Source organism: Lactuca serriola, chromosome 7 (genome assembly GCF_051521515.1).
Source record: "Lactuca serriola cultivar US96UC23 chromosome 7, Lser_US96UC23_V15, whole genome shotgun sequence".
Classification (NCBI taxonomy): Eukaryota; Viridiplantae; Streptophyta; class Magnoliopsida; order Asterales; family Asteraceae; genus Lactuca; species Lactuca serriola.
The window spans coordinates 174,581,380-174,605,653 of NC_136414.1; the positions used below are offsets into that span (position 1 = coordinate 174,581,380).

Sequence of the window (24,274 nt, forward strand, 5' to 3'; positions counted from 1 at the left end):
TCATGTTCTTTCATCGATTGGTTATTCCTTTTTGTTCGTATCTCTTTCTCCAATTTCGGTCTCGATTAGTTCACAAGATTGAATCGCCAATTCTCCTCCGGACCCTCGATTCAATTGTTTTCCAAGAATGTTGAGCCGGGTATGTAAGCCATGTATCTTGGAGGAACTTAAAAGAAGGGCTTTCGGTTTTTTTCACCCCGTTTTGTGGTCTTGCAGCTATTTAAATAAATAAGAATACAAAATTATATATATATATATATATATATATATATATATATATAAGACTTTTTTAGAAGAAATATTCTATATATGTCCAATCCCCAGTGGTGGTGGGACCAACCAAGATGTATGTCGTCCAACCCCACCTCAGACTCTTTCTTCCCGACCTATTTGACTCTCTGGCCACAGTTATAGTTATTTAGGTGGTATCCCGAGATTGAAGAGATCGAATTCCTCCGGGGAACACACGAAACAAAGATATGAACTGGGTAAATAGAAATGGAAAAGAGATGTTTCCAATTCATCAAAATGAGAAGCTTTTTCTACATCCATATGATCTACTAAAGTAGATCGGTATTGCCCATATAATAAAAGCAGATCTTGGTCCATGGAATCCCAAGAAGGTTAGAACTCCAACCTGTCCGATGCTTCTTTGGCCAAATACGATATACAAGTGGGACCTGCACTATGCGCAAGCTGTGCGAAAAACCGCTTCTTTTTTCTAGTTCTGAAACAACTTGGGAGAAATAGGGTTCTACCGGGAAACCATGGATTTTTTAGTTTTCGCCATTGGTTACTGGTTGAGCCACTGGAATGGAATGAGATAAGAATCTCTGGAGATCTTTCCTCTCCACTTACTCGTAACAGGCTTTCCCTCTATAGAAGACTTCTTCCGAATGGCATAATTGGGAGATTGATTCCTCGATCTTCAAAGAAAACTGACTCCTCCTACTCCTTCTTCTCCTTTAGGATAGGATCGTCGTTGGTCCTTCTTTCACTAATGATCTAATGATCTCACCATTTTCTAGTAGTTCTCGCGAACGCGCGAGGGACTATCCTTTCTATCGCTTGCCCTTTCTTTTCACTCTCAAGACAAGGCTCTCTCTCTTTTATAAAGCGAAGCAAAGCGCATGGCGCTGAAAGCTCAATAAACACAGACGAACACGATGCAGGGCATAGCATAAATGAAACCACTGATCATTTCATAAAACATATATGCTTGACCTTTCTCGATGCTTTTTTTGGGTGACTCACCAACCGACCCAGCAGTGATCGATGACAGAATGGTATGAACAAATCAAAGTCATTGGATTTGGTAGTTCTCCATGGACTTCTCTCTTTAGCCCTTTGTATATGTTCATAAATGGGTGTGCACCTCCAGATGGGCGGGAGCCGGCCTCCCACTCTCTTATCTTATGCAACATTTATTAGCGGTTGGGTGGATCGTGCAATAAGCCTCTCTCGACCCTCTGTTTCTCATACGTCTTTATGAAAGCCTCTCGCCTTTCGAGATCCGGTCCATCATCAACTCAGTCAGATCTTCTTGTTTGCCCGCTTTGATTTGGCTTCCTTTAACGGATTTGATCGGCATTTCGTGCTTGCAGTCCTGCTGAATTCGACCTTTTATCAGGGTAGCATAGTAAGGTTAGAGGCGCAACTAGAAGAGTTGGCCCTATTTCTCTTTTTTGATCAATTCGATTGCAGTCTCCGAAGTCCTTCTTGATCGATGGTCCCCATTAGCATTAGTGCTAATTAGCAGCCGCTTTTTTTGGAAGGCGAGATACTTATGTGTGACCGCGGATTCCACGGTAGCAGTAGTTCTAGCTCTACATTAGGAGTAGGGGGGCTCTATCTAAAGGAGGTACGGACCCCTCCCATAGTACGGTACGATGCAGCTGAAAAACTTAATAGGCTACCGCGGCTCGCTTCGCTTTTGTTGCGGAGCTCACTGCTTTTGGAGTAGTGCTTGCAGCTTGCTGCTTTCTGTTCAAGCGGAGCTCGCACTGCTCCACGAGTCGCCACAGCTTCGCCTACGCCACTTGTATATAGACAACAATAGCGCCTAAGATTTCCCCTTCGCGTAGTTCATTGAACCTTCCAACTTCACTCCATGGCCTGTGCTAAAGAAGCGTGTCTTAACTAATTCCTTTGAACTCATTTCACCTATTCTACCTCTCGATATCTCCTCACCTTGCACCTTTTCTTTCTTTTCCTCATCCCATGATCCTTTCCCATGTCTTGGAAGTGAGCTCCTTCGTCGCTCCTTCATTCCTCATAACGACTATAACCATGCTGCCAACCAATAAAGCAAGCACCTTCATGGACTGAGACCGTGGAAGCTCTGTTAGCACCTTAAGGCTGTCTTTATCCTGAGAACCCTCGGGAATATTCAGAGACTCGGCTAATGCTTCTAGGCCCACATTCGGAGACAGACCAAGCACCTCTCTTACCCACTCACTATCTAATAAACCGGACTGGCTTATTATCTGAATGAGATCGGAAAGAGAGGTTATCAGTGGGAACATAAAGATAAAAGAATTAACTAAGTATCAGATCGACCAAATTGAACAAATGATAGGTCAAGATCATGTTGTTCATTGGGAATTGAAGAGGGGAGAACGAGCAGACATCGAACGATTAATTTCTATTTCTTGTTATCGTGGAATTTGTCATCAAGATGGATCACCCTTACGCGGTCAACGAACTCATACTAATGCTAGGACTTGTCGCAAGCAAATTCGGAAATGAAAGAAGTCTACCGAAAGCCTTGGTACTTGTCTGATCAATCACACTGTTCAATAGTTCACTTCAATTTTGATTGGGGGATTTCACCGGTTATTAATCCAGTATCGGTATAGTAGGCCTCCTTGGCCACTCCACTAGTGGCTCGGCTTCGTCCTAGAAGCTACTGCTTCCGCCTCTCTAGGCTTCGCTATCGCTCATGATTGGTATATGGATCTCTCTATGTAGTGGTCGGCCTTCTAGAAGCTTCTCCAGAAGCGACTAGTCACTTCCCGAATGCCCCTTTCCTTGCCGCCAAACCACTAGGAGAGTCAGCAAGCTAGCTTGCTCGCAAAACTTCCATTTGTCCATATTTCGAGAAATAGTATCTCTTTGTTACCATTTTCATAAGAATGAATACTATGATTCGCATTTCGAACAGGCATGAATACAGGATCTATAGGATAACTTCCATCTTGATAGGTATTTGGCGCTTTTATAAGATATCCGCGATTCTTCTCTATCTGTAATCCAATAACCAACTCAATGGGTTCCGTCAAGCTAGCTATATGGTGTGTATTATCGAGGATTTCTACATAAGGCGGTAAGATGATATCTTGAGCAGTTACATATTCGGGGCCCCTGACACAAATAGACGCCTCACAAGTTCCATAGAGATTACTTCTCAATACGATTTCTTTAAATTCATTAAAATTTCATGTACTGATTCTTGAATACCCATTATGGTAGAATATTCGTGTGATATTTTCTCAGATTTTGCGCGTGTGATACATGTTCCTTCGATTTCTCCAAGAAAAGCTCTTCGCATAGCAATGCCTATTGTGTCTGCTTGACTTTTCATAAGCGGAGACAGAATAAAGCGCCCATAAAGAAGACGCTTACTGTCTGCTGCTGATTCAACACACTTCCACTGTAGTGTCCGAGTAGATACAGTTATTTTCTCTCGAACCATAATAATATTATTTGATCAGATCATTGAATCATTTATTTCTCTTGTTTCTCTTCCTTTGTTTCTCTTGCTATTGAAATATCTTCAATTTTTATTTCTACACACGTATTTTTTTCGGGGGTCTACAACCATTATGTGGCATAGGGGTTACATCCCGTACGAAAGTTAATAGTATACCACTTCTGCGAATAGCTCGTAATGCTGCGTCTCTTTCGAGACCGGGACCTTTAATCATGACTTTTGCTCGTTGCATACCTTGATCTACTACAGCACAAATAGCATGTCCTGCTGCGGTTTGAGCAGCAAATGGCGTCCCTCTTTTTGTACCTCGGACACAGCTAGATTCTGTGATCTGGCTCTTCTTTGTCCGGGAATGGTTACCCCGGAAAGCAAAAAGATAGAAAGATACATTTGGGGATTGACACCCCAATGCAAGGAAATGTCTTGGCCGCTAGGCCAACCACTTTTGACAGTGCCAAGTGCCTAGCGCAGACCTTGATAGATCACAGGGTTGATCTTGAAGAAATACCAGCCGCTCCCGAACCAACGAAGGCGAGTGGTAGGAAGAGAAAATTTTGGAAACAGCGTAAGGGCCAGTCTTCGCAGGATCCCTCAAAGAAACAACAAACATTGGCAGTCCACGCTGCTACTACTCCGGTCGCTGCTCCTACAACTCAAGCACCTACCAGCGGATATACTGGTACACTCCCTCGGTGCAGCAAGTGCAATTATCATCATAATCTCGGCCTATGTCGTGACATGTTCTGCAACAGCTGTGGCAAGAAGGGGCACACAATTCGTTTTTGCAAAACATGAGTCCAACCAACCAATCAGGCCTTTGGAGCAGGTGTTGGTCAAGCCTCCTATGGCTGTGGGGAAGTCGGACATTATAAGAGAAATGTTACCATTGAGATGGATAATGGTGAGAAAGAGATCACTAACAATATATTCATCGGTTGTACCCTTACCCTAAATGATCATTCCTTTCTCTTCGATCTTATGTCAGTTTCCATAAAAAGCTTCGATGTCATCATTGAGATGGATTGGTTGAGCCCTAATCGTGCCGATATCCTTTGTTAAAAGAAAGTTATTCATCTCAATCTTCCCTCTGGTGAAACCCTCATGATTTATGGCGATAAACTCAGCACGAACCTCCGTATCTTTTCGTGCATCAAAGCCCAAAAAATTATGCGAAAGGAGTGTCATGCATTCCTAGCCCATGTCATTAATGAAAAATAGGAAGTTAAAAACCTCAAGAGCATCCCTGAAGTATGCAACTTTCCTGATGTCTTTTCCGAAGAGCTCCCGTGAATCCCTCCCGAACGCCAAGTCAAATTTTGCATCGACTTAATCCCTGGAGCTACCCCCGTAGCTAAATCCCTTTACCGCCTAGCGCCAACAGAATTGCAAGAGCTATCCAGCCAACTCAATGAGCTACCCAGCAAAGGATTCATCAGACCAAGTTCCTCACCCTGGGGAGCCCCGATCTTATTTGTGAAAAAGAAGGATGGATCTTTTTGGATGTGTATCGAGTATCACGAATTGAACAAGCTCACTGTCAAAAACCGTTATCCTCTTCCACGAATCGACGACCTTTTCGATCAACTTCAAGGAGCCAGCTACTTCTCAAAAATAGACCTAAGATCAGGGTACCATCAGATGCGAGTCCATGAGAGTGATGTTCCTAAGACAGCATTTCGAACTCGATATGGTCACTACTAGTTCGTAGTAATGCCCTTCGGTCTAACCAATGCACCGGCGGTATTCATGGACCTGATGAATCGGGTGTGTCGTTCTTTCGTGGACAAGTTCGTAATCGTGTTCATTGACGATATACTTGTCTATTCCATAAGCGAGGAAGATCACAGAAAGCACTTGAAGCTTGTGCTGGAAACTCTAAGAGCGGAGAAGCTATACGAGAAATTCTCCAAGTGCGAATTCTGGATTCGAAAAGTAACCTTCCTAGTCCACGTGGTAAGCGAGGAAGGCATACACATGGACCCCTACAAGATCAAAGCGATAGAGAATTGGTCATCACCGAAGACGCCCACAGAGATCCGTTAATTCTTGGGTCTCGCTGGCTACTATCGTAGGTTTATCCAAAATTTCTCCAGAATTGCCAAACCTTTAACCACTCTGACTCAGAAAGGTGTACAATTTTGTTGGAGTGAAAAGCAAGACACTGCGTTCCGAACATTGAAGCAGTCCCTATGCAGCGCACCTATCATGTCTCTGCCCGAAGGGACGGAGGACTTCGTTGTTTATTGCAATGCATCCAATCAGGGCCTAGGCTATGTGCTCATGCAGTGAGGAAAAGTTATTGTTTATGCCTTAAGACAGCTGAAAGCACACGAAGTCAATTATACAACTCACGACCTGGAATTGGGAGCAGTGGTCTTCGCGTTGAAGATATGGAGACATTATCTCTACGGAACCAAGTGCACCGTCTTTACCGATCACAAGAGCCTACAACATATCTTCGATCAGAAGGATTTGAACATGAGACAACGGCGATAGGTAGAGTTACTCAGTGATTATGAGTGCGAAATACGCTACCATCCCGGAAAGGCCAATGTGGTAGCGGATGCCCTCAGCCGGAAAGAGTACTCAGGTCGCAGTGTGAAAGCACTAACCATGACCATCCATTCCCACTTATCCGCACAAATCAGAGAGGCTTAGCTGGAAGCCCTAAAACCAGAGAACGTGGCGGATGAAGTCTTGAGAGGAATGGAGAAGAAATTAGAGATTAAGGGAGATGGAGTCTATTGTTTCATGAACCGGATCTGGACCCCAAAGTTCGATGGTTATACAGAGGTTGTGTAACATCCCAATATTTAAGACCAAAAATTTTGTTTTAATTGAGTTATTATATAAAACCAACAGTATAAAAAATTCATACTAATATCTCATGTCAAACTAAAGTGTCAATAATCAAAACATATTATCACAAAACCATATCAGAGTGTAATCCCAAAGATCTCAGGTGCATAAAACATAGTGTGATGCGATGCGATCGAGCCGGATCTTTTCCTTGAAAACAAGGTACCTGAAACCAAAACTGAAAACCGTGAGCATGAAGCTTAGTGAGTTCCCCAAATCCCACATACCATACATACCAACTGGTCCATACATGCCATACATAACCAACATATCCATAATCAAGTAAGGTGTTATGTGCCAAACATAGTCTTGCTAAGGTACTATGTGCCAAACATAGTCTTGCTAAGGTGCTATGTGCCAAACATAGTCTTGCTAAGGTGCTATGTGCCAAACATAGTCTTGCGGTTATGCCACGGGCCACACGTGGTCTTCCTGGTCAAGCCTGGGGCCACTCCCTCAGTCTTAAAGACAAGTTCCAAGGGCCACCCCCTGTTCTTCCATGCAAGCATCACCAAGACAACTATACATACTACTCTACTAGGCAACTCAACATATAGTATGCCAGGAGCCACCTTCCGGTCTTTCATACATAATAGCATACAGTGCGCCAAGAGCCACCTCCTGATCTTTCGTATGTAATATCATAAAGTGCGCCAGGAGCCACCTCCTGGTCTTTCATACATATTGCCTAGGGCTAACCCTTGGGCCTTCCTGTCAGACGTAATAACATATTGTGTTCCAGGAGCCGTCTTCTGGTCTTTCATGCGTAATGCCTAGGGCTAACCCCTGGGTCTTCCTATCATATGTAAACTAAATGGGCCGGCATTACGGCCGTAAACCCATACAAACAATGAGGAGACTCACCTTGAACTGCTGAAATTGCAGATAACCCTCTGGCTGCTATCCACAACTCTCCGAACTGCTGCTCCTCTAGTTCCCCGGGCTACCAATACCAAAAAAATAGCAACACTTAGCCTAACTGTCCTCAAGAAGCCAACTAAGTCATTTGGTCAAAGTCAACCTTCCAGTTGACTCGACTCGTCAAGTTGTTCTGCCAACTCGCCGAGTCCATGCTCCTCAAGTCGCACAACAACCCCGACTCCACTCGTCGAGTCTAGCGACACCTCGACGAGTTTTCCATCATCTATCACTTCGGGACTATCTTTAACCGACTCGCCGAGTTCATCCTTGAACTCGTCGAGTTCATCTTCATAACTAAGAAGATTGCCTTGTACTTGCCGAGTTCCTCTTCAACTCGTCGAGTACTATGACCTTCAGGTGCATTACAAACCCAGACTGGTTGAATCCTTTACTAACTCCACTCACTGATCTGAATCACAGACATAAGGGTTTTAGTTTGCGACCCGACTCGCCGAGTCCAGGAATTGACTCATCGAGTCCACCTTGTGACATTTCTATTCTGCCGATTACAGTCCATTCCAACACCTTCAACCCATAGATCTGGACTTCTAATGCCAGCATTGCACGTAAAGTTGCTAACTTTACGTGCATGCAAGGTGCTATGGAGCTAAAACTCCTAATCCAAGCTAAAATGAAGATCTAGGACATGAAATGGAGCCATAGCTGGATAAAGCTACCCACACAGAGCTCCTCAAGCTCAGAAATGCCCAGATCTGCAGTCCTTTTCATCCTCAAAGGCTCAATACTCAGATTGGCCTTGGAAATGACCCAAAAAGGAGGAAAAATACAAGCTAGAAAGGGAATCTAGATGAGTAACAGCCAAGGTTTAAGCTTTATACCTCCAAATGATCTGCAATGCTACCCCAACTCTAGATTTATAGCTTCTTCTTGCACCACCAAGGTCCTTCTTCCTTTTCCAAGCTTCAATTCACTCTCAAGGCAAGAACTAGCTCAACAATGGAGTTCGGTGGCTAGGGTTTCGAGTTCTGGACTAGAGAGACCGCAAATGAAACCCTAGGGAGGATAATAGGATGCTTAAATAGGGCACCAAGTCCCGGAATTAGGGTTTCCAAACCCATACCAGAGTCGCTGAGTCCACTGCCGACTCGCCGAGTTGGCCACTTAATCCGTGACACGGAACTTGCTCTGACTCGTCGAGTTCCTCCTTAGACTCGATGAGTTGACCCCTTTGACTTAGGGTTTTCTTTCCTTTTTGGGTCTTCTGGATTCTGGGTGTTACAACTCTCCCCCACTTAAACTAGACTTCGTCCTCGAAGTCTGCCACGGTCAACTATCTTACAATCCGCTTACAGCTTTATGCACTTCACCCAATTGGTCCATTCCTGGATACATCATCCTCGAGATAATTCGGTTATTACTACCTTCGAGTACAACCCTTTACCCAACCAGTAGCCTTACCGGTACTCCCACTGTACTTACACTGATACACTGGGGTTCCCCCTTTTCCTTGCACTACCACTGGCCTTTCCAAGGCAACTTCCTATAAGCACGATCTTTCTGATCTCCATCAAGAACAAATCTCCTGCTGAAACCGCAATCTTGGCCACTCTCAGCGCCGACCATCATGTGACATCCCCATTTTTCACGGCCAGAAAAGACCGATTTTTTTTATGCTTTATAAAAATCAGAGTACTTTTTTTTAATAAAAATGTTGTTGGGTATTTTGGGGGAACTCACTAAGCTTTCGAGCTTACAGATTCAGTTTATTGTTTCAGGTACATTGGGGGATTGCGCAAGGCAAAGGCGTGATCGTACAACTCCTCACCTTTTGTTATGGTTTATGGGAAAAACTCTGATATGGACTATTTTGGAAACAAAGTTGTAATAACTATTGATTTAAAAATCTTTTGAAAAGTTTAAATTCGGCGTAAATTTTATGGGTGTTACAAGTTGGTATTAGAGCCTTGGTTTGGGTGAATTGGAGGAACACACATGTGAATCCACTCTCAAATCAAGGAAGGATTTAAATATAATTTCTAAATGGTTTTCAAGATAAGTAAAGGAGGATGCAGTGTGTACGATCAGCCGGAGCCAGTAAGTAAACCCCAAAATACCATACAGTTATTTGATTATATGATATGTTAGAACAACATGCTGGTAATAGGCTAGGGATCTTCAGGAATTGCATGATAGAATTGCCTGACTACATGATGCCTGCTAGCCTAGGGTTTTCCCTTACATGAGATTGACATCATTACTATAGTTACTTATGTATGCAACGCCGCTGCATATAATCAAGATCTTATAGCCTGAGAATGTTTTATTTGGCCTTATGTTCTGTTCCTTTTGAGTAGGGTTTAGGGTAGGATTGGATATTCGAAAGTCTATAGGGTCCAGCGTTATGTATGGCTAGCATACATTAGTGCTACAAGGTTGGTGGAAGTTTCATGGGTGGGTTGCGAGAGGCTTGAAGGCCAATTATGAGGTAGTTATTCCCCTGGGGATGAGGATTGAGCATTCTCTATGTTTATGTATATGGATAGGGTGTTGTGGTGATACTTAAGACAAATATGGGTAGGTGTGGAAGGTAGTATGGGCCCGTACTACTGAAAACACAGGACCCATACGCATAGCAAGGAAATCACAACCCCTAGGGTTTTGTCGGGATTTAGTCCCCTATTATTTGTGCGGAATATCTGATATCTTCCTATTGTATTTTCAGTATGGTGGTCACGAGGCGTTTCGTGTCGGGATCCGGATCGGGATCAGAGCAGGGTGATCAGGAGGCCCCAGTAGCCCCTGAGGTTATCAGTCAGGAGGAGCCAGTGATGACAAAGGATCGAGTCAAGGAGATCATCCACGATGAGGTGGTTAAGGTTGTCCAGAGTCAGATTCCGGAGTTGTTTGGAACTATCAATTCCGCCATGATGGAGTACTTTGATTACAGATGCGCAACCCTTGCGGAGACGGCTGCCGCCGCAACTACATCAGCTGTAACCGCAACAGGAGGTGGAGTGGGAGCCGGTCGGGGCTTCCAGTATAGGGACTTCGACAAAATGAAGCCCCCTAATTTTGATGGGACCTAGGACCCCATCAAGGCTATTCAGTGGATTTCTGATGTGGAGGGATGTTTCTTTACCTGTTCATGTCCTTCTGACCAGAAGGTCAGATGTGCCCTGAACCTGCTCAGGCTCGGGGCCAAGGACTGGTGGAGGTTGACAACAGGGTATTACTTTGACGAGTAGAGAGCTGCTGTCACTTGGGAGCAGTTCTGGGACATGTTTCACGCCCGTTACATTCCACGGGTTGAGCAGGAACGTTTGGCTCAAGAGTTTTCTAGTTTGAGACAGGATGGGGAGTCAGTGATGAAGATCACTCGTGTGTTCACCGAGAGGGCGATGTTCTGCCCAAAGTTTGCTTCCGAGCAGGCTTATATGACTCGTTGTCTGAGCATGCTCAAGACCGATATCCGATAGTTTGTGTCTACCCAGCGATGTGATACTCTTTTGGAGTTACAGGAGACTGTTAGGCGGCATGAGTTGGATATCGAGCTGCAGTTGAGGGAGCAGCGGCAGGCCCCGGCACAGTCGCAGTTGGCGCCGAAGCGGTCCAAGACCGCCGATACCAAAGTTGGGGGACAGCCAGGCCGCACTTGCGGAAGGTGCGGAAAGGCTCATTCAGGGACGTGCCGTTCAGGGAGTGGGTGCCACCAGTGTGGCAAGCAGGGCCATTTGGCCAGGGATTGCAGGAAGCAGACTCCGACCTCCAGAGTCAGACTTTGTTATCACTGTGAGCAGGTGGGCCATATGAAGACCCAATGCCCCCTACTAGCCGCCAAGCCGGCGCAGGCTTCAGCGCCAGCTACTCTGAGGATTGCAGATGGGAGGCTAGTTAAGGCAAAGCCTCCGAATGCTCAGGGTCGTGCCTTCCAGCTTACAACCGAGGAGGCCAGGGCAGCACCGGATGTGGTTGCTGGTATGTTTCTATTCTTTACCTCATTATTATGTTTGTGTTATGCTTATCTGTTGTACCTGTGTTTAGGTATGTTTTTAGTGAACTCATTGCCCGCTTTGGTTCTATTTGACTCGGGGGGGGGGGGGGGAGAGTCGGTCCTTCGTGTCTTAGGACTTTAGTGCGCTCGCAGGCGAGCTAGAGTGTCTGTTGCGAGTCTCTATCGCCAACGAACACGGAGTTTCGGCTTCTTCTGTCTATCGAGGATGTGAGTTGGAAATCGTCAGAGTGTCCTTCCTGATTGATTTGATTCCGATTCCCATGGGGGAAGTATGTGTGATTGTGGGGATGGGTTGGATTAGTTGATTTGGTGCCATGATAGATTGTGAGGGCCAACGAGTGGTAGTTCGAACCCCAAGTGGGGGAGAACTGATTGCTTATGGCAAGGGCACCCGAATGGGATCCGGGTTCTATTCAGCGGCTAGGGCTCGACAGTATATTCACCACTGGTGTGTAGGCTTTCTAGCATATGTAGTAGATACGCGAGCTAGAGATCAGAATTCAGTTTTTGAAGTTCATGTGGTCAAGGAGTTTGCAGATGTGTTTCCATAGGAGTTGCCAGGAATACCTTCGGAGGGACAGGTCGAGTTTCGGATCGAACCGGTGCATGATGTGGCCCCTATCGCCAGGGCATCATACCGGTTGGCACCACCAGATATGTAGGAGCTGTCGTCACAGCTGCAGGAATTGCTAGGAAAGCAGTTCATTCGACCTAACAGTTCTCCATGGGGAGCACCGATCCTCTTCGTCAAGAAGAAGGATGGTTCGCATCGGATGTGAATTGACTATAGGGAGTTATACAAGCTAACGGTGAAGAACCATTATACACTCCTGATGATTGATGACCTCTTCGATTAATTACAGGGTGAATCTTGGTTCTCCAAGATTGATTTGAGGTCTGGTTATCATCAGGTTCAGTTCAGAGAGGAGGACGTAGAGAAGACCGCGTTCGGGACTCATTATGGTCATTACGAGTTCGTGGTGATGCCATTTGGGCTCACCAACGCGCCACTAGTATTCATGGACCTGATGAATCGGGTCTGCAGACCGATGCTTGATCGCTCAGTCATCATGTTTATTGATGATATCTTGGTATATTCCAAGATCCCAGAGCACCACGAGGAGCACCTCAGGGAGTTATTGGAAGTCCTAAGACAAGAGCGGCTGTATGCTAAATTCTTGAAGTGCGAGTTTTGGTTACGAGAGGTCCAGTTCCTCAGACATCTCGTCAACTAGGAGGGTATCTTGGTCGACCCGGCCAAGATCGAGGCAGTCATGCAGTGGGAGGTGCCGAGATCTCCCTCGGATATCAGGAGTTCCTTGCACTCAAATTCTCTCATTCTTCCTTCAAAGATCACCAAAAGCACCAAAATAACCTCAAGAATGGAAACAAGGGATTAATGTTTGCTTTCTTGACTTGGAAGGGTAATGGAGGTTGAACCTTAGCCGTCACATCCTTTAAATATGCCCAAGGCCCGAGATCTAGGATTTTGAACCCTAGCTGCCACCACGCTATGGCGAGGTTCTTAACATGTCGTGGTAATCAAATGACCACCATTCCAAACCCTACTACGCCATGGTGATGGGAAAATCCCAGAACAAAAATATTGCAAATCACATAACTTATACCTGAAAAGCAGGTGTTACATCTCAATTTGCACCAAAATCACCAGCCGTAAAAGATGGATTGAAGCTAAATGAATTAATACCAACATAGAGGCTTAAGACATAGGAAAACCATGAAGTCATGGAAAGTTAGAATGCAATCCTTCATTAACATTAAGCTCCATCTTTACATGAGCCCCAAAGAAGTTTAACATCACCAAAAACTCAATAAACGTCATTCAGATTATCAACAAGATCTCAAAAAATGATGATTAAACCTAAAGAGTGACATAAAAACAACTTCCTAACACCTCATTATTCATGGATTTTTTAGATCTATAACCCTTAGGGACTGAAACCCTCAATTTATGACCAAAATCAATTACACCCAAATAAAAGCAAGATTTAAAATTCTAACAATAGATAATGAACTAAATAGTTTAGATGGACACAAAACACTATGAAATTATAAAAGTAGTGAATGCAAATTACTATATTTAAAAATAATAATAATTAAAAATAATAATAATCATCTTGGTATTCCTACATGGGAGAGATTATCGCATAGGGATATTGATGTGGAATCGATCCTTTGTCCAGCTTGTCACGATGCCGTGGAGACAATTGAACACATTTTCGTTGGGTGTATGGAGCTAAATGATATTTGGAGATGAATTTCTATTTGGTGGAATGTGCAATTGCATGATCAATTGACCATTCCTTCTCTTTGTGCTTGGGCTGATTCGATTAAAATGAAAGAATGTCAACGCAAGGCTTTGGATGCGGTTATTTTAACGACTTTCTGGTGTTTGTGGAATTTTCGTAATTCCATAGTTTTTGGAACGGCTAATCCTAGGAAATCCATTTTTTTTTATGATATTATTGATAGATCGTTTTTCTGGGTTTCTAAAAGAAATAGTAAAGCTAAGTTAGGTTGGACCCCCTGGCTCCATAATCCCATTTTAGCTTCTATTATGTTGTAATGAATTCTTTCTAGCTCCTTGCTAGTTTTTATTTTATTAATTTTTTGCCGTTCAAAAAAAAATTCAAAAGTTTACTACAAACACCAATGAGTAAAACTTTACCATCTGGGAAAGTTCTTTGCATTTTAGAGATATTTTGGCATTCCGAACAAGTTGTGGCATTTCGAAGTGATTTTCTAAGGTTGTTTAAGCTATTGATAATCGGGAAACCTATAAATTAATATAGCAACAGAAATACGAAAAAAAAAATGTAATCCATCCCTTCATAGCCAAAATGTTCTGGAACAATTAGTTGTATTTCCGATTTCGAAGAAACGTTTCGAACTAATATGGTTTGTAGAATCCACGACTTTCTTTAGAATAAACTTAAAAGCTTGAGTTCTTTTAGTTTCAGAACTTTTTGGAACACCTTTCCGGCATGAAGTAGTCCCATTTATATATAGTAGGGGACCGTACAAATGGATTTGACCCGTTTTCTTCAGGTCGGGAACGATACATTCTGGGCTAGTTGAACAAATAGAAAGATATAGGTTATTTTTGTTAAAATAAAATAAGAAAGAAGTTAGTTTAATCAATTTTTTTTAAATATGTTTGATTGAACTTTGTAATTTAATAAAATGTATGAAAAACAATTGAATGAAAAATAGATTGATAAAAGACCAAACTATTAAATTTTATATAGTTCAAAGTATTAGGGATACATAGCTATTTTTTTACATTTCCCTATAGGTGAAGACCTCAATATCCGTTATATCTAGAAAAACCAAAAAGAAGTAATAAAAGGATTGCAACAAGTCCCCAAAACCCCAAAATACATGTAAAAACTAAATTACCACATTGCGTTCTTCCAAAGAAATTAATGAAACAATAAATTAAGCTTCTAAAAAAGAAAGACAGAGAGAAGCAGCAACAGCAGCATAAGAGAACATGGGGAACTTGAAAAGTGAGAGCTTTCCGAATAGTTGCCATTATTAGGATAAGTATAAGGCATGGGAGGTGAGTTTTGGCAGCATATAACAGGAGCCACTGGCGGACAATTGACACCTACATGATGTGCAGGAGGTGGTGGAGCAGCATATATATCACTTCCTCCGGGCATCTGTGGTGGTGGTGGTGGCGGCGGAGCAGTATATATTTCACTTCCTCCGGGAAGTTGTGGTGGTGGAGGTCGGGTTTGAGGGGTGCATGAATATTGACAAAGACTGCAATTTTCACATGCAGCCGGTGGTGATACAGCATCACCATAACCATCTTGAGGTTTTTTAGAGATCGAGTTGCAGTTTGAAACTAACCACCAGCAAGAACAAACTAGAAGGAACATAAACTGCCTTGAAGACGACATCTTATTTTCTCTTCAAATCACCTAAAAATGATAAGAATAATAGAAGTGGAGTAAATAATATACAGCCATGAGTATTTATTACATGTCTCCTGCATATAATTCGGTCACTTACACGTCATCATTCCATATGACCGCAGCATTTCGCCACCTAGCAAGCAATGTGGCAACCCAAATGAGGATATATCATATACATGCATGATAATCAATTAACACACGACAAAACTACAGACATCATCAGCAAAGAATAGGAAAATTACAACATGGCATTATATAATATAGACCGACAATTTTGTAGATAGACGATGTTCAATATTATTAATATATCAAATAGCTAAAGAGATACAAATAATATAATAGTTAAGTACATATCTTTAAAATACAAAGTAAGTAGAATCCACATACTACAACCATATGGTGGTTTTATTTTAGGATTCTTGAATATGGGAATCAGATAATTACTCCTCATGATGATGAGAATACAAATAGCTGCTCGTCGCAGATGTAGCCTTTGCTGTAGATAATGCATTGAAGCCGACATATTTGTTATCTTTCCGTTCTATGCATATCTTAGCAATATACTCAAAGGATTTGCGATTCTTTACAAAGGGCTGATTGGCGTATTCCTCAATAGGCATCCACTTAGCTGCTTCAATCTCTGAATCTTGCTTTTCGATCTCAAATGATGTTGGTTTTAGCATACACACAAACATTAGATCCGACTTGCTAAAAAACGACATGTGGCTTTGCCTGTAGTGCATGCAAATATATGTCAGCTTACGTACGAATGTAGTATAAGTTTAAAGATTTCAAGTCTTTAGAGTTTTTGCCCACTTCTAACCTGAATGCGAGGACTTCCACAAATTCTGTATCGATCTGGAGAGATGAAAAAAACATATTTTAGATGAAAATTAAAACAACTTATTGAAAATTAGAAATGGGTTTCGTTATGTTAAATTGAATAATTCACTTCAATTTCATAATTAAAAAGTCACACAGTCAAGATCGAATACGTACTCCAGTCTCTTCTTTCACTTCCCTGATCGCAGCTATACAAATATCTTCACCCTGAGAACGGAATATATATGATCAATCGTATTAGTAAATCATAGCAAAGTCTTTAATTAATTAGTAGAAGTAAGATGCAAACCTCCTCAACACTACCAGTTGGTAATTTCCAGACCCCTGTGCCTTTGAACACTCCACTTTTCTCTTGCACTACAAGAATCTAAAACAGGAAATACACAAAAAGTTCAGATTAAAAAATTTATGTAGTTGTTTGCATGTTTTTATTTGCGATATATAATTAAAGAGAAAAGATGTAGATGATGAATGTAGAAAGTCAACCTCCCCTTTAGAGTTGACCACAAAAGCAGCAACACCAACACGATGAGAAGCATTAGATGGGAGAGTATGATTAGTTTCAGGAATCCAATACACGAGCATCAAGTATGTTGGTTCAGCATGATGATACCAAAATCCTTGCTAGACAAGTTAAAATTAACATCATCATCAGACAAACAAACACATTCGATGTTTCCTGTTTTTTGGTTCTTTTTTCGAATTTACTCTTAAAACTCTTGCCCACTAATGTTGATTATGAATCATAGTTCTTTTATTTACGTACCTTCACTGCAGGCTTAACAAGACTCGCAAATTCAAGAGACAGTTTAAGCCAAACTCCCTTCTTTCCCTGCAAAATATATGATAAAAATCCAAGTGTTCATTGTGTATATAGAGAATTAATTAACTCACAAGCCAATTAGGAGCATTTCTTAAGCTTTATTGTTGGAACAACAGTAGGAAAAAGTAAAGATTACACAGAAAATCGACGATGTGAATTAACACTCCCATAGACCTCCTCAAAATACAAATAAAAAAATAGGCAATATTGATCCTACAATCTTTTCACATGAAAAAAGTATGAAGCAATTGGTTATAGGAGAAAATAGATAGAAAAAGAATGATCATTCAAAAGTATGAACCTTATAGTGCAAAAAACCCCCTCACAAGTTGAAACATTTCATGAACATGGTGCCAATTAATCATTTTTCCCGCCAAAAAAACCCCGCACAAACTGTATTGGTAAATACTTGTTATTTCTATCTATCTTCCTATGTTGGACAATTGCCTATTACTGATTAAGAATATTCCAACATTTACAAGCCAAAGTAACAATATGTAAAAGTAATGATTACCTTCTGCCTCCATTGGGATATTGATGTTTGAAGTAGAGTGGCGAAGACATTTTCATCCATATCCTCTTTAACATCCACAGTAACTCCTTCATAATCATCATAAGATGCATTTAGCATATCAACAAAATCATCTTCCTTTGCTAGAACCTTTGACGATTTTTCCATTGTTGTAGCTAGATCTCTAGTTTGGAATGCAATAATAGCTTTAACTCTCGAGCCTGAAGTATAATATATTCATTGAGCTTATAAGCATTAAATTAATACTGAGTGATATTGATTAACTTGTACCTTCTAACCACCAAAGTAAGATGTTAGACTTACGTAGAAAACTAATTAAGAAAACTAATTAAATACTACTCCATGAAAATGAATCCATGCATGTACTCAATGACCACAAATAATTTATAGACTTACGTAGAAAACTAATTAAATGATCAAACAAAAGTCTTTCACAACAACTAAATAAAAAATTAAGGAAATAATTAAGAAATAGTATCAGAAAACAAAGAAAGTACGCCTAAATATTATATATAAAGTATAAACCCAGGATATAGTCAAAATAAATACAATTACGTTCCAAAAAAAAATGTTGCTCTTTTCAGACTTTGAATAAAAATGGAGTGGCTTCCACTTTTGTGTGCCTAATTGCAGAAAGGGTCAAGATTAATAGTCTATTTTTTTTTAATATAATATGGTAATTCTTGACATTGTCTCTTGGGAAATCAATGGATGATGATGAAGAGTTTTAAATCTCGTGTATAAATGGTCAGAATGTGAATGAACCGATTTAATCATGTATAAGTGTATAACCGGTTTTATATATTACCATTCACCACTAAAACCTTGATTTTTGGAGATAATTAATATTCCAAGATCACAAAATTAATAGAAAAATGAACAGGAAACTAATTCATGATTCTAACCAAAAAGTTTCTAGATAATGTGAATGCTCGGAGTGTCGGTGGTTAACTTGCTGGTGGTGATGGTGGTTGTGGTGGTGGTGGTGGTGGACGGTGGTGAAGTTGCCTGTTTCTTTAGCTTTCGTGTCTCTATGATCTCCTTATGAAGCTCCAGCCTTAATTTGCTTGTTCTACACTGTTGGTAATATGGCTTTTTCGTCTTGTTTTTTTTTTTTCTTGAGGGAGAAAAGTTGTATTGATTCTTGAAAGTATTTCTCACTTCCATTTCCCTGAAACAAACAATGAACATACTAACGAAACATTTTAAGAAAGAATGCGAAGGAGATGCCAAAGCTTGTCATTAAAATTATTGTATTATTGTTGATATTTTGGGAATTACTTTAAGAGAGATTCTCACGCAAATCGAAAGTGGTTTCACAGTTTCCCTCCACACACCATTATTGATAAGTTAACGTCAAATTACCATTTTATATCTACTTTTATATTTTTTATTTAATTTTGTATTTTCATTTTGAGTAAATATGGCCATAGTCCATGTGATATACTGAAAACTCATGTTAAGCATAATTTTAAAAAATTTGACACCGATAGTCCTCGTGTTTTCATTTTCTTGTGTTTTCATTTTCTTGCATTAATTAATGCTTTTTCTGGGTAGCCAACACTAGAATATAATCGTTAAATGCATATAAAATTACCAACATATATAGTCATAATTATTTTTTGTTATTTTATTATTTAGTTTTATTAATTATTTTTATTTTTAAGTGTTGTCAATTTCATGTAGGTATCTCTGTATATTTCTACTCGTTAAAGAAAGAAACCCCACAACCCATTTTACAAGTAATGTCAGCAGTTTTTGAAAAAAAAAATGCTCATTTCATCAAAATTCCCATTGTTGTCGGAATTAACATATCTTTGCATCAAATCCTTGGTTGACATATAGCTTACAACGATTATGTTATTTAATACAATTGCTTAACATTTTACTAATATGATTATAACTTAACACTACGAAATAATAGGCAATAACGACGACACTTTTAGCAGCGATTGACACTTTTAGCGGCGACATCAAACAAACGTGTTTTTTGTCGTCGCTAAAAGTGTCCATCGCCGCTAAGGCTTATGTTGGTGATCCGCGTCATTTCAACCTAAGTAGATTTAGGCGATGATCCAATGACTTGGAGGACGTAGAAAACTCCGCGTTGTTTTCCCTCCGGTTTGTCGCCGCTAAAGGCTATCCGTCGCAGCTATTGCTTTTTCTGGCGATCCGCATCATTTCAACCCCATCCGTCGATTTAAGCGATGATCCAACGACGTAGGAAACTCCGGATTGTTTTTCCTCCGATGTGTCGCCGCTAAAGAGCGTCGACAATAAAATCTGCTTCGTCTTCACTTTCTTCCCTGATCTTCTGTTTCTTCTCTCTTCTCAGCACCGTTGTTCTCATCGGAATTTCACCGAATTCTTCGATATTTCACCCCTTTTCCTCTCCATTTTTTCCCATTTTCTTTTCCTTTTCTCTTCTCCCTACTAAATGTGTGATGGTTGTCGGAATTTTGAGATCCCTCACCGTTCTTGTCGGAGTTTACCGCCACCACCACTGTTCATGACAAAATTTGGATAAGTTTGATATTTTAGATGTGTATTTGTATGTGTATTTTGTGTTTGTAGATGTGGATATGCATTTGTATGTATATGTTTATCTTGAGTGTATTTTATGTATGTATATGTGTTTTTCTATCATCATTTACATGTATATCTGTATTTTGTATGTGAATCGGGTATGTGTATGTGTTTTTGTATGTATATGTGTATTTGTATGTATAAAAATACATATAAATAACGGCGACACTTTTAGTGGCGACATATAGTATTAGCAGCGACGTGCCTTTAGCGGCAATGAAAAACAATAGCGGCGACCAGTGGAGCATTACTGATGAACCAACAGCAGCGACCCTTTAGCGGCGACATATTTGACCTTTAGCGGCGACGTCCGTCGCCGCTAATATTCGAATTTCTTGTAGTGTAAATAGCATGAATACAACTAATATCATGATAATCAAGAGACTGATACAACTAATATCCCAATATTCAAGGGATTGATATAATTAAATATCATCATCAACAACTAATACCCCAATATTTTGGCAATGACTAGAGAAGGTCGTTGGAGGTGGTGGTCCGCGACAAAGGGTTTTTGTCTGCATCACAAGTTCAACCTATAGTTACGATACCATGTTATTTAATATAATCGCTTACCAAATTATTATATGCTCATAGCTTAAATATCTTGAGTACAACTAATATCCTAATAATCAAGGGATTGATAAAATCATATATCATCAACATAAACGTTACATTAAGATACTAGGTGTGAGACCCGTGTATTACAATGGTTGATTTAAAAAAAAAGATTAAACATTAAATTAAAATAAACAAACAATATTTTTAATGTACAACTTTAAAATAAGAAATGAAGAAATGTATTTATTGCAATTTAATATCATATATATGATATTTAATACTTTACATATATAAATATGACTTTATTTTTAAAAATTGAAACAAATCAAAAATTGACAAGTGGATAATATTTATTTCAAAAATACCACAAAATGACAAGTGTCAAAAACTCATGTGAGATTGACATGTGGCAAAAAAAAAAACTTTCATTTATTAAGAAGGATGTGGAGTCAAAATTTTTCTCTTTGAAAAAACCTTATAAAGAGAAGGAAAGGTCCAACATATATAGACATTTATTGGACCGTATCATAACGATGTGAGATATATTGACACTCAGTCTCAGAGCTGGAGGCTTGATGAGGATAGACGGGGATGTACTGAGACACGGGGGTACAGGACATCAGCTCAGATACCATGTAAGATATATATAGCGTCAAATATTGCCTCTCCAAAAAAAGCTTTATAAAGATATGTGATAACCCAACATATATAACCATTTATTGGACGGTATTGTATCGAGGGATACACTAACAATTATGAATGACATTATTAATAAAAACCAGATTCACAATCCGTATGATCATCAATTACGAGAAAATCATCTACAAGGTTAAAATTAAATAACTACACTAGTTTCCTATTTGACACTTACGAATAATAAAATTAATTTTATTATAAAAAAATGATTAAAATATTAACATTACTAAAAAAATTTCAACAAATTTTGCAGACTTGGAGTAATGCACAAGATACATATATATTGAATTTAACATCCAATGTGAGTGTTAATTTCATGATCATTTTCTATTTTTTCAGTTTTGGGTTCTCGAATATGTGAATCAGATAACTACTCCTCCTGATGATGCGAATACAAATAGCTGTTTTTGAGAGATGTAGCAGTTGCTGTAGACAATGCAGTGAAGCCGACATATTTGTTATCTTTCCGTTCTATGCATATCTTAGCAACATACTCGAATGATTTTCGATTCTTTACAAAGGGCTGATTCGCGTATTCCTCAATAGGCATCCACTTAGCTGCTTCAATCTCTGAATCTTGCTTTTCGATCTCAAATGATGTTGGTTTTAGCATACACACAAACATTAGATCCGATTTGCTAAAAAATGACATGTGGCTTTGCCTGTAATTAATTAATTATTCATGCAAATGTGATCAGTTTACATTTAACTTTAAACATTTCAAGTTTTCGAATTTTAGTGTGATTCTTACCTGAATGCTAGAACTTCCACAAATTCTGTATCAATCTGGAGATATTAAAAAAAAATTAGATAAAAATTCAACTTATTGTATAATAATTGATTTTATAAAAAGTGATAGACTAGAATACATACTCCAGCTTCTTCTTTCACTTCCCTGCTTGCAGCTGTACATATATCTTCACCCTGTGAATACAAAATATTTAATTAATTATATTATGAAAGCGTAGAAAAGTCTTTAATTATGAAAATAAATATATAAAATGCGCACCTCCTCAACACTACCAGTTGGTAATTTCCATACACCAGTGCCTTTAAACACCCCGCTTTTCTCTTGCACTACAAGAATCTAAAAACACAAAATACATAACATTAATTAAGTTCAGATAAAAAATAGAAAAAGATGGAGGTGATGAATGTAGAAAGTCAACCTCCCCTTTAGAGTTGACCACAAAAGCAGCAACACCAACTCGATGAGAAGCATTTGATGGAAGAGTATGATTAGTTTTAGGAATCCAATACACCAGCATCAGGTATGTTGGTTCAGCATGATGATACCAAAATCCTTCCTAAAAAAATAAAAAATAAAAAAAGACATTTTCTTTTTAATTTTTATTGTTTTTCTAAGGTAATCAATCATGTATCATAGTTATATTTACCTTCACTGCAGGCTTAACAAGACTCACAAGTTCAAGAGACAGTTTAAGCCAAACTCCCTTTTTACCCTGCAAGTTTATATAATAGATTAAAGACTTCCTTTTTATTGAAACATAGGGAAAGAAATTAAAATGAAAAGCAATTAAATTAATTACCTGTTGCCTCCATTGGGATATTGATGTTTGAAGTAGAGTGGTAAAGATATCTTCATCCATATTCTCCTTAATGTCCACAATAACTCCATCATAATTATCATAATTCGCATTCAGCATATGAATGTGGTCAACTTCATTCTTTTGAACCTTTGACGAATCTTCAAAGTTTACCACCATGCTTGTTGCAGATCTAGTTTGGAATGTACTTATGGATTTATCCCTTAAGCCTGAAATAAGTTTTCTAAAGATAGAGTTGCTGTTTGCTGTATGTATTGATGATTCTGAGATCTTCCTTCGAGCACCAATGATATTAGGATTACTACCTGTATATAGTTTTCTGAAAGTGAATCGATTCATAACTCAAATGATGAAACAATTTATAGCCTTTGAAGATATGAATGATTCTTAAACAATGGCTGAGTCTAGTTGAATAATTTTTGAAAATGATAAAAAAAGGTATCAGAAAAGGGGAAGAAAGAACTTTGAACAAGCACCGAGGTATATTATATGACTCTGTTCCAATCAAGCAGTCAAACGCGTTGGCTCTTTCAGAACTTTGAACAAACGGTTGGACTGCATTCTTGACCTAGTCTAGTCATTTGGGTATGATGATGAAGATGGATTTTACTGTAAAAAACCGAAGAAGAAACTCAGACGTCATCAGCATCGATCATCAAGCATTAATCATAATCGCGGGAAATTTGTATATATTTGAAAAAACCGATTTATACGTTAACTTACAGGTTTTTCAAAAGGAAATTGCTATGAAAAGTGTTGTTCTGATTCTTGACGTGTTCCATCGTCCACGAGTTGGTGTCAGTTGAAGTTTTTCCCTATACGCCAATTACTATACGCCAATTACGTAAGTCGTCCATGTTGTTGACTATACTTTAATATAAATTTGGCATAATTGTTTTAATATTCTTCTTTTACATCTCTAGAAAATTGTTTGATCCGTCTTCTTTTCTCCATCTTCTTTGTATCTTTCACTATTTTTTGTAAAAGCCCTAAATCATACTAAATTGAACCACAATCCTAAACAATAAACTCACCTCTTCGGATTTGCTTTCAGTTCCCATCTCTGTAAATTTATGAGATGGCGGAGGGAGAGGGAGGCTTTATATATTGTTTACCACGACAATCAGACAGACTACACCAAATTTTAAAAATAATTAACGTTCACATGTCGCCACAGAAAAATGAACAGGAAAGTAATCATTGATTCTAACATAAAGTTTCCAGAGAAAATGACGGAGGTTCAATTGTTCATGGAG

The 24,274-nt window shown here is 39.6% G+C and overlaps 2 protein-coding genes and 1 pseudogene across 2 annotated transcripts; all 3 read right to left on the bottom strand.

Moving 5' to 3' along the window:
• Positions 1-409: 409 nt before the first annotated feature.
• LOC145062534 (putative mitochondrial protein ymf1) lies at positions 410-1,185 on the bottom strand (annotated as a pseudogene).
• Positions 1,186-15,686: 14,501 nt separating this feature from the next.
• Positions 15,687-18,738, bottom strand: LOC145061793 (nudix hydrolase 2-like). Its single transcript, XM_079009360.1, has 8 exons — positions 18,513-18,738; positions 17,590-17,807; positions 17,019-17,084; positions 16,739-16,876; positions 16,542-16,619; positions 16,409-16,459; positions 16,233-16,267; positions 15,687-16,141 (listed from the first exon to the last, which is right to left on the bottom strand). Exons 2-8 carry the CDS (start codon positions 17,752-17,754, stop codon positions 15,850-15,852), a joined length of 825 nt encoding a protein of 274 aa, XP_078865486.1. The 5' UTR covers positions 17,755-17,807; positions 18,513-18,738; the 3' UTR covers positions 15,687-15,849.
• A 2,890-nt stretch (positions 18,739-21,628) lies between these two features.
• On the bottom strand, positions 21,629-24,030 carry LOC145063411 (nudix hydrolase 2-like). The gene is made up of 8 exons (XM_079011024.1): positions 23,742-24,030; positions 23,001-23,627; positions 22,848-22,913; positions 22,620-22,757; positions 22,460-22,537; positions 22,324-22,374; positions 22,202-22,236; positions 21,629-22,112 (listed from the first exon to the last, which is right to left on the bottom strand). Exons 2-8 carry the CDS (start codon positions 23,355-23,357, stop codon positions 21,821-21,823), a joined length of 1,017 nt encoding a protein of 338 aa, XP_078867150.1. The 5' UTR covers positions 23,358-23,627; positions 23,742-24,030; the 3' UTR covers positions 21,629-21,820.
• Between the last annotated feature and the right edge of the window lie 244 nt (positions 24,031-24,274).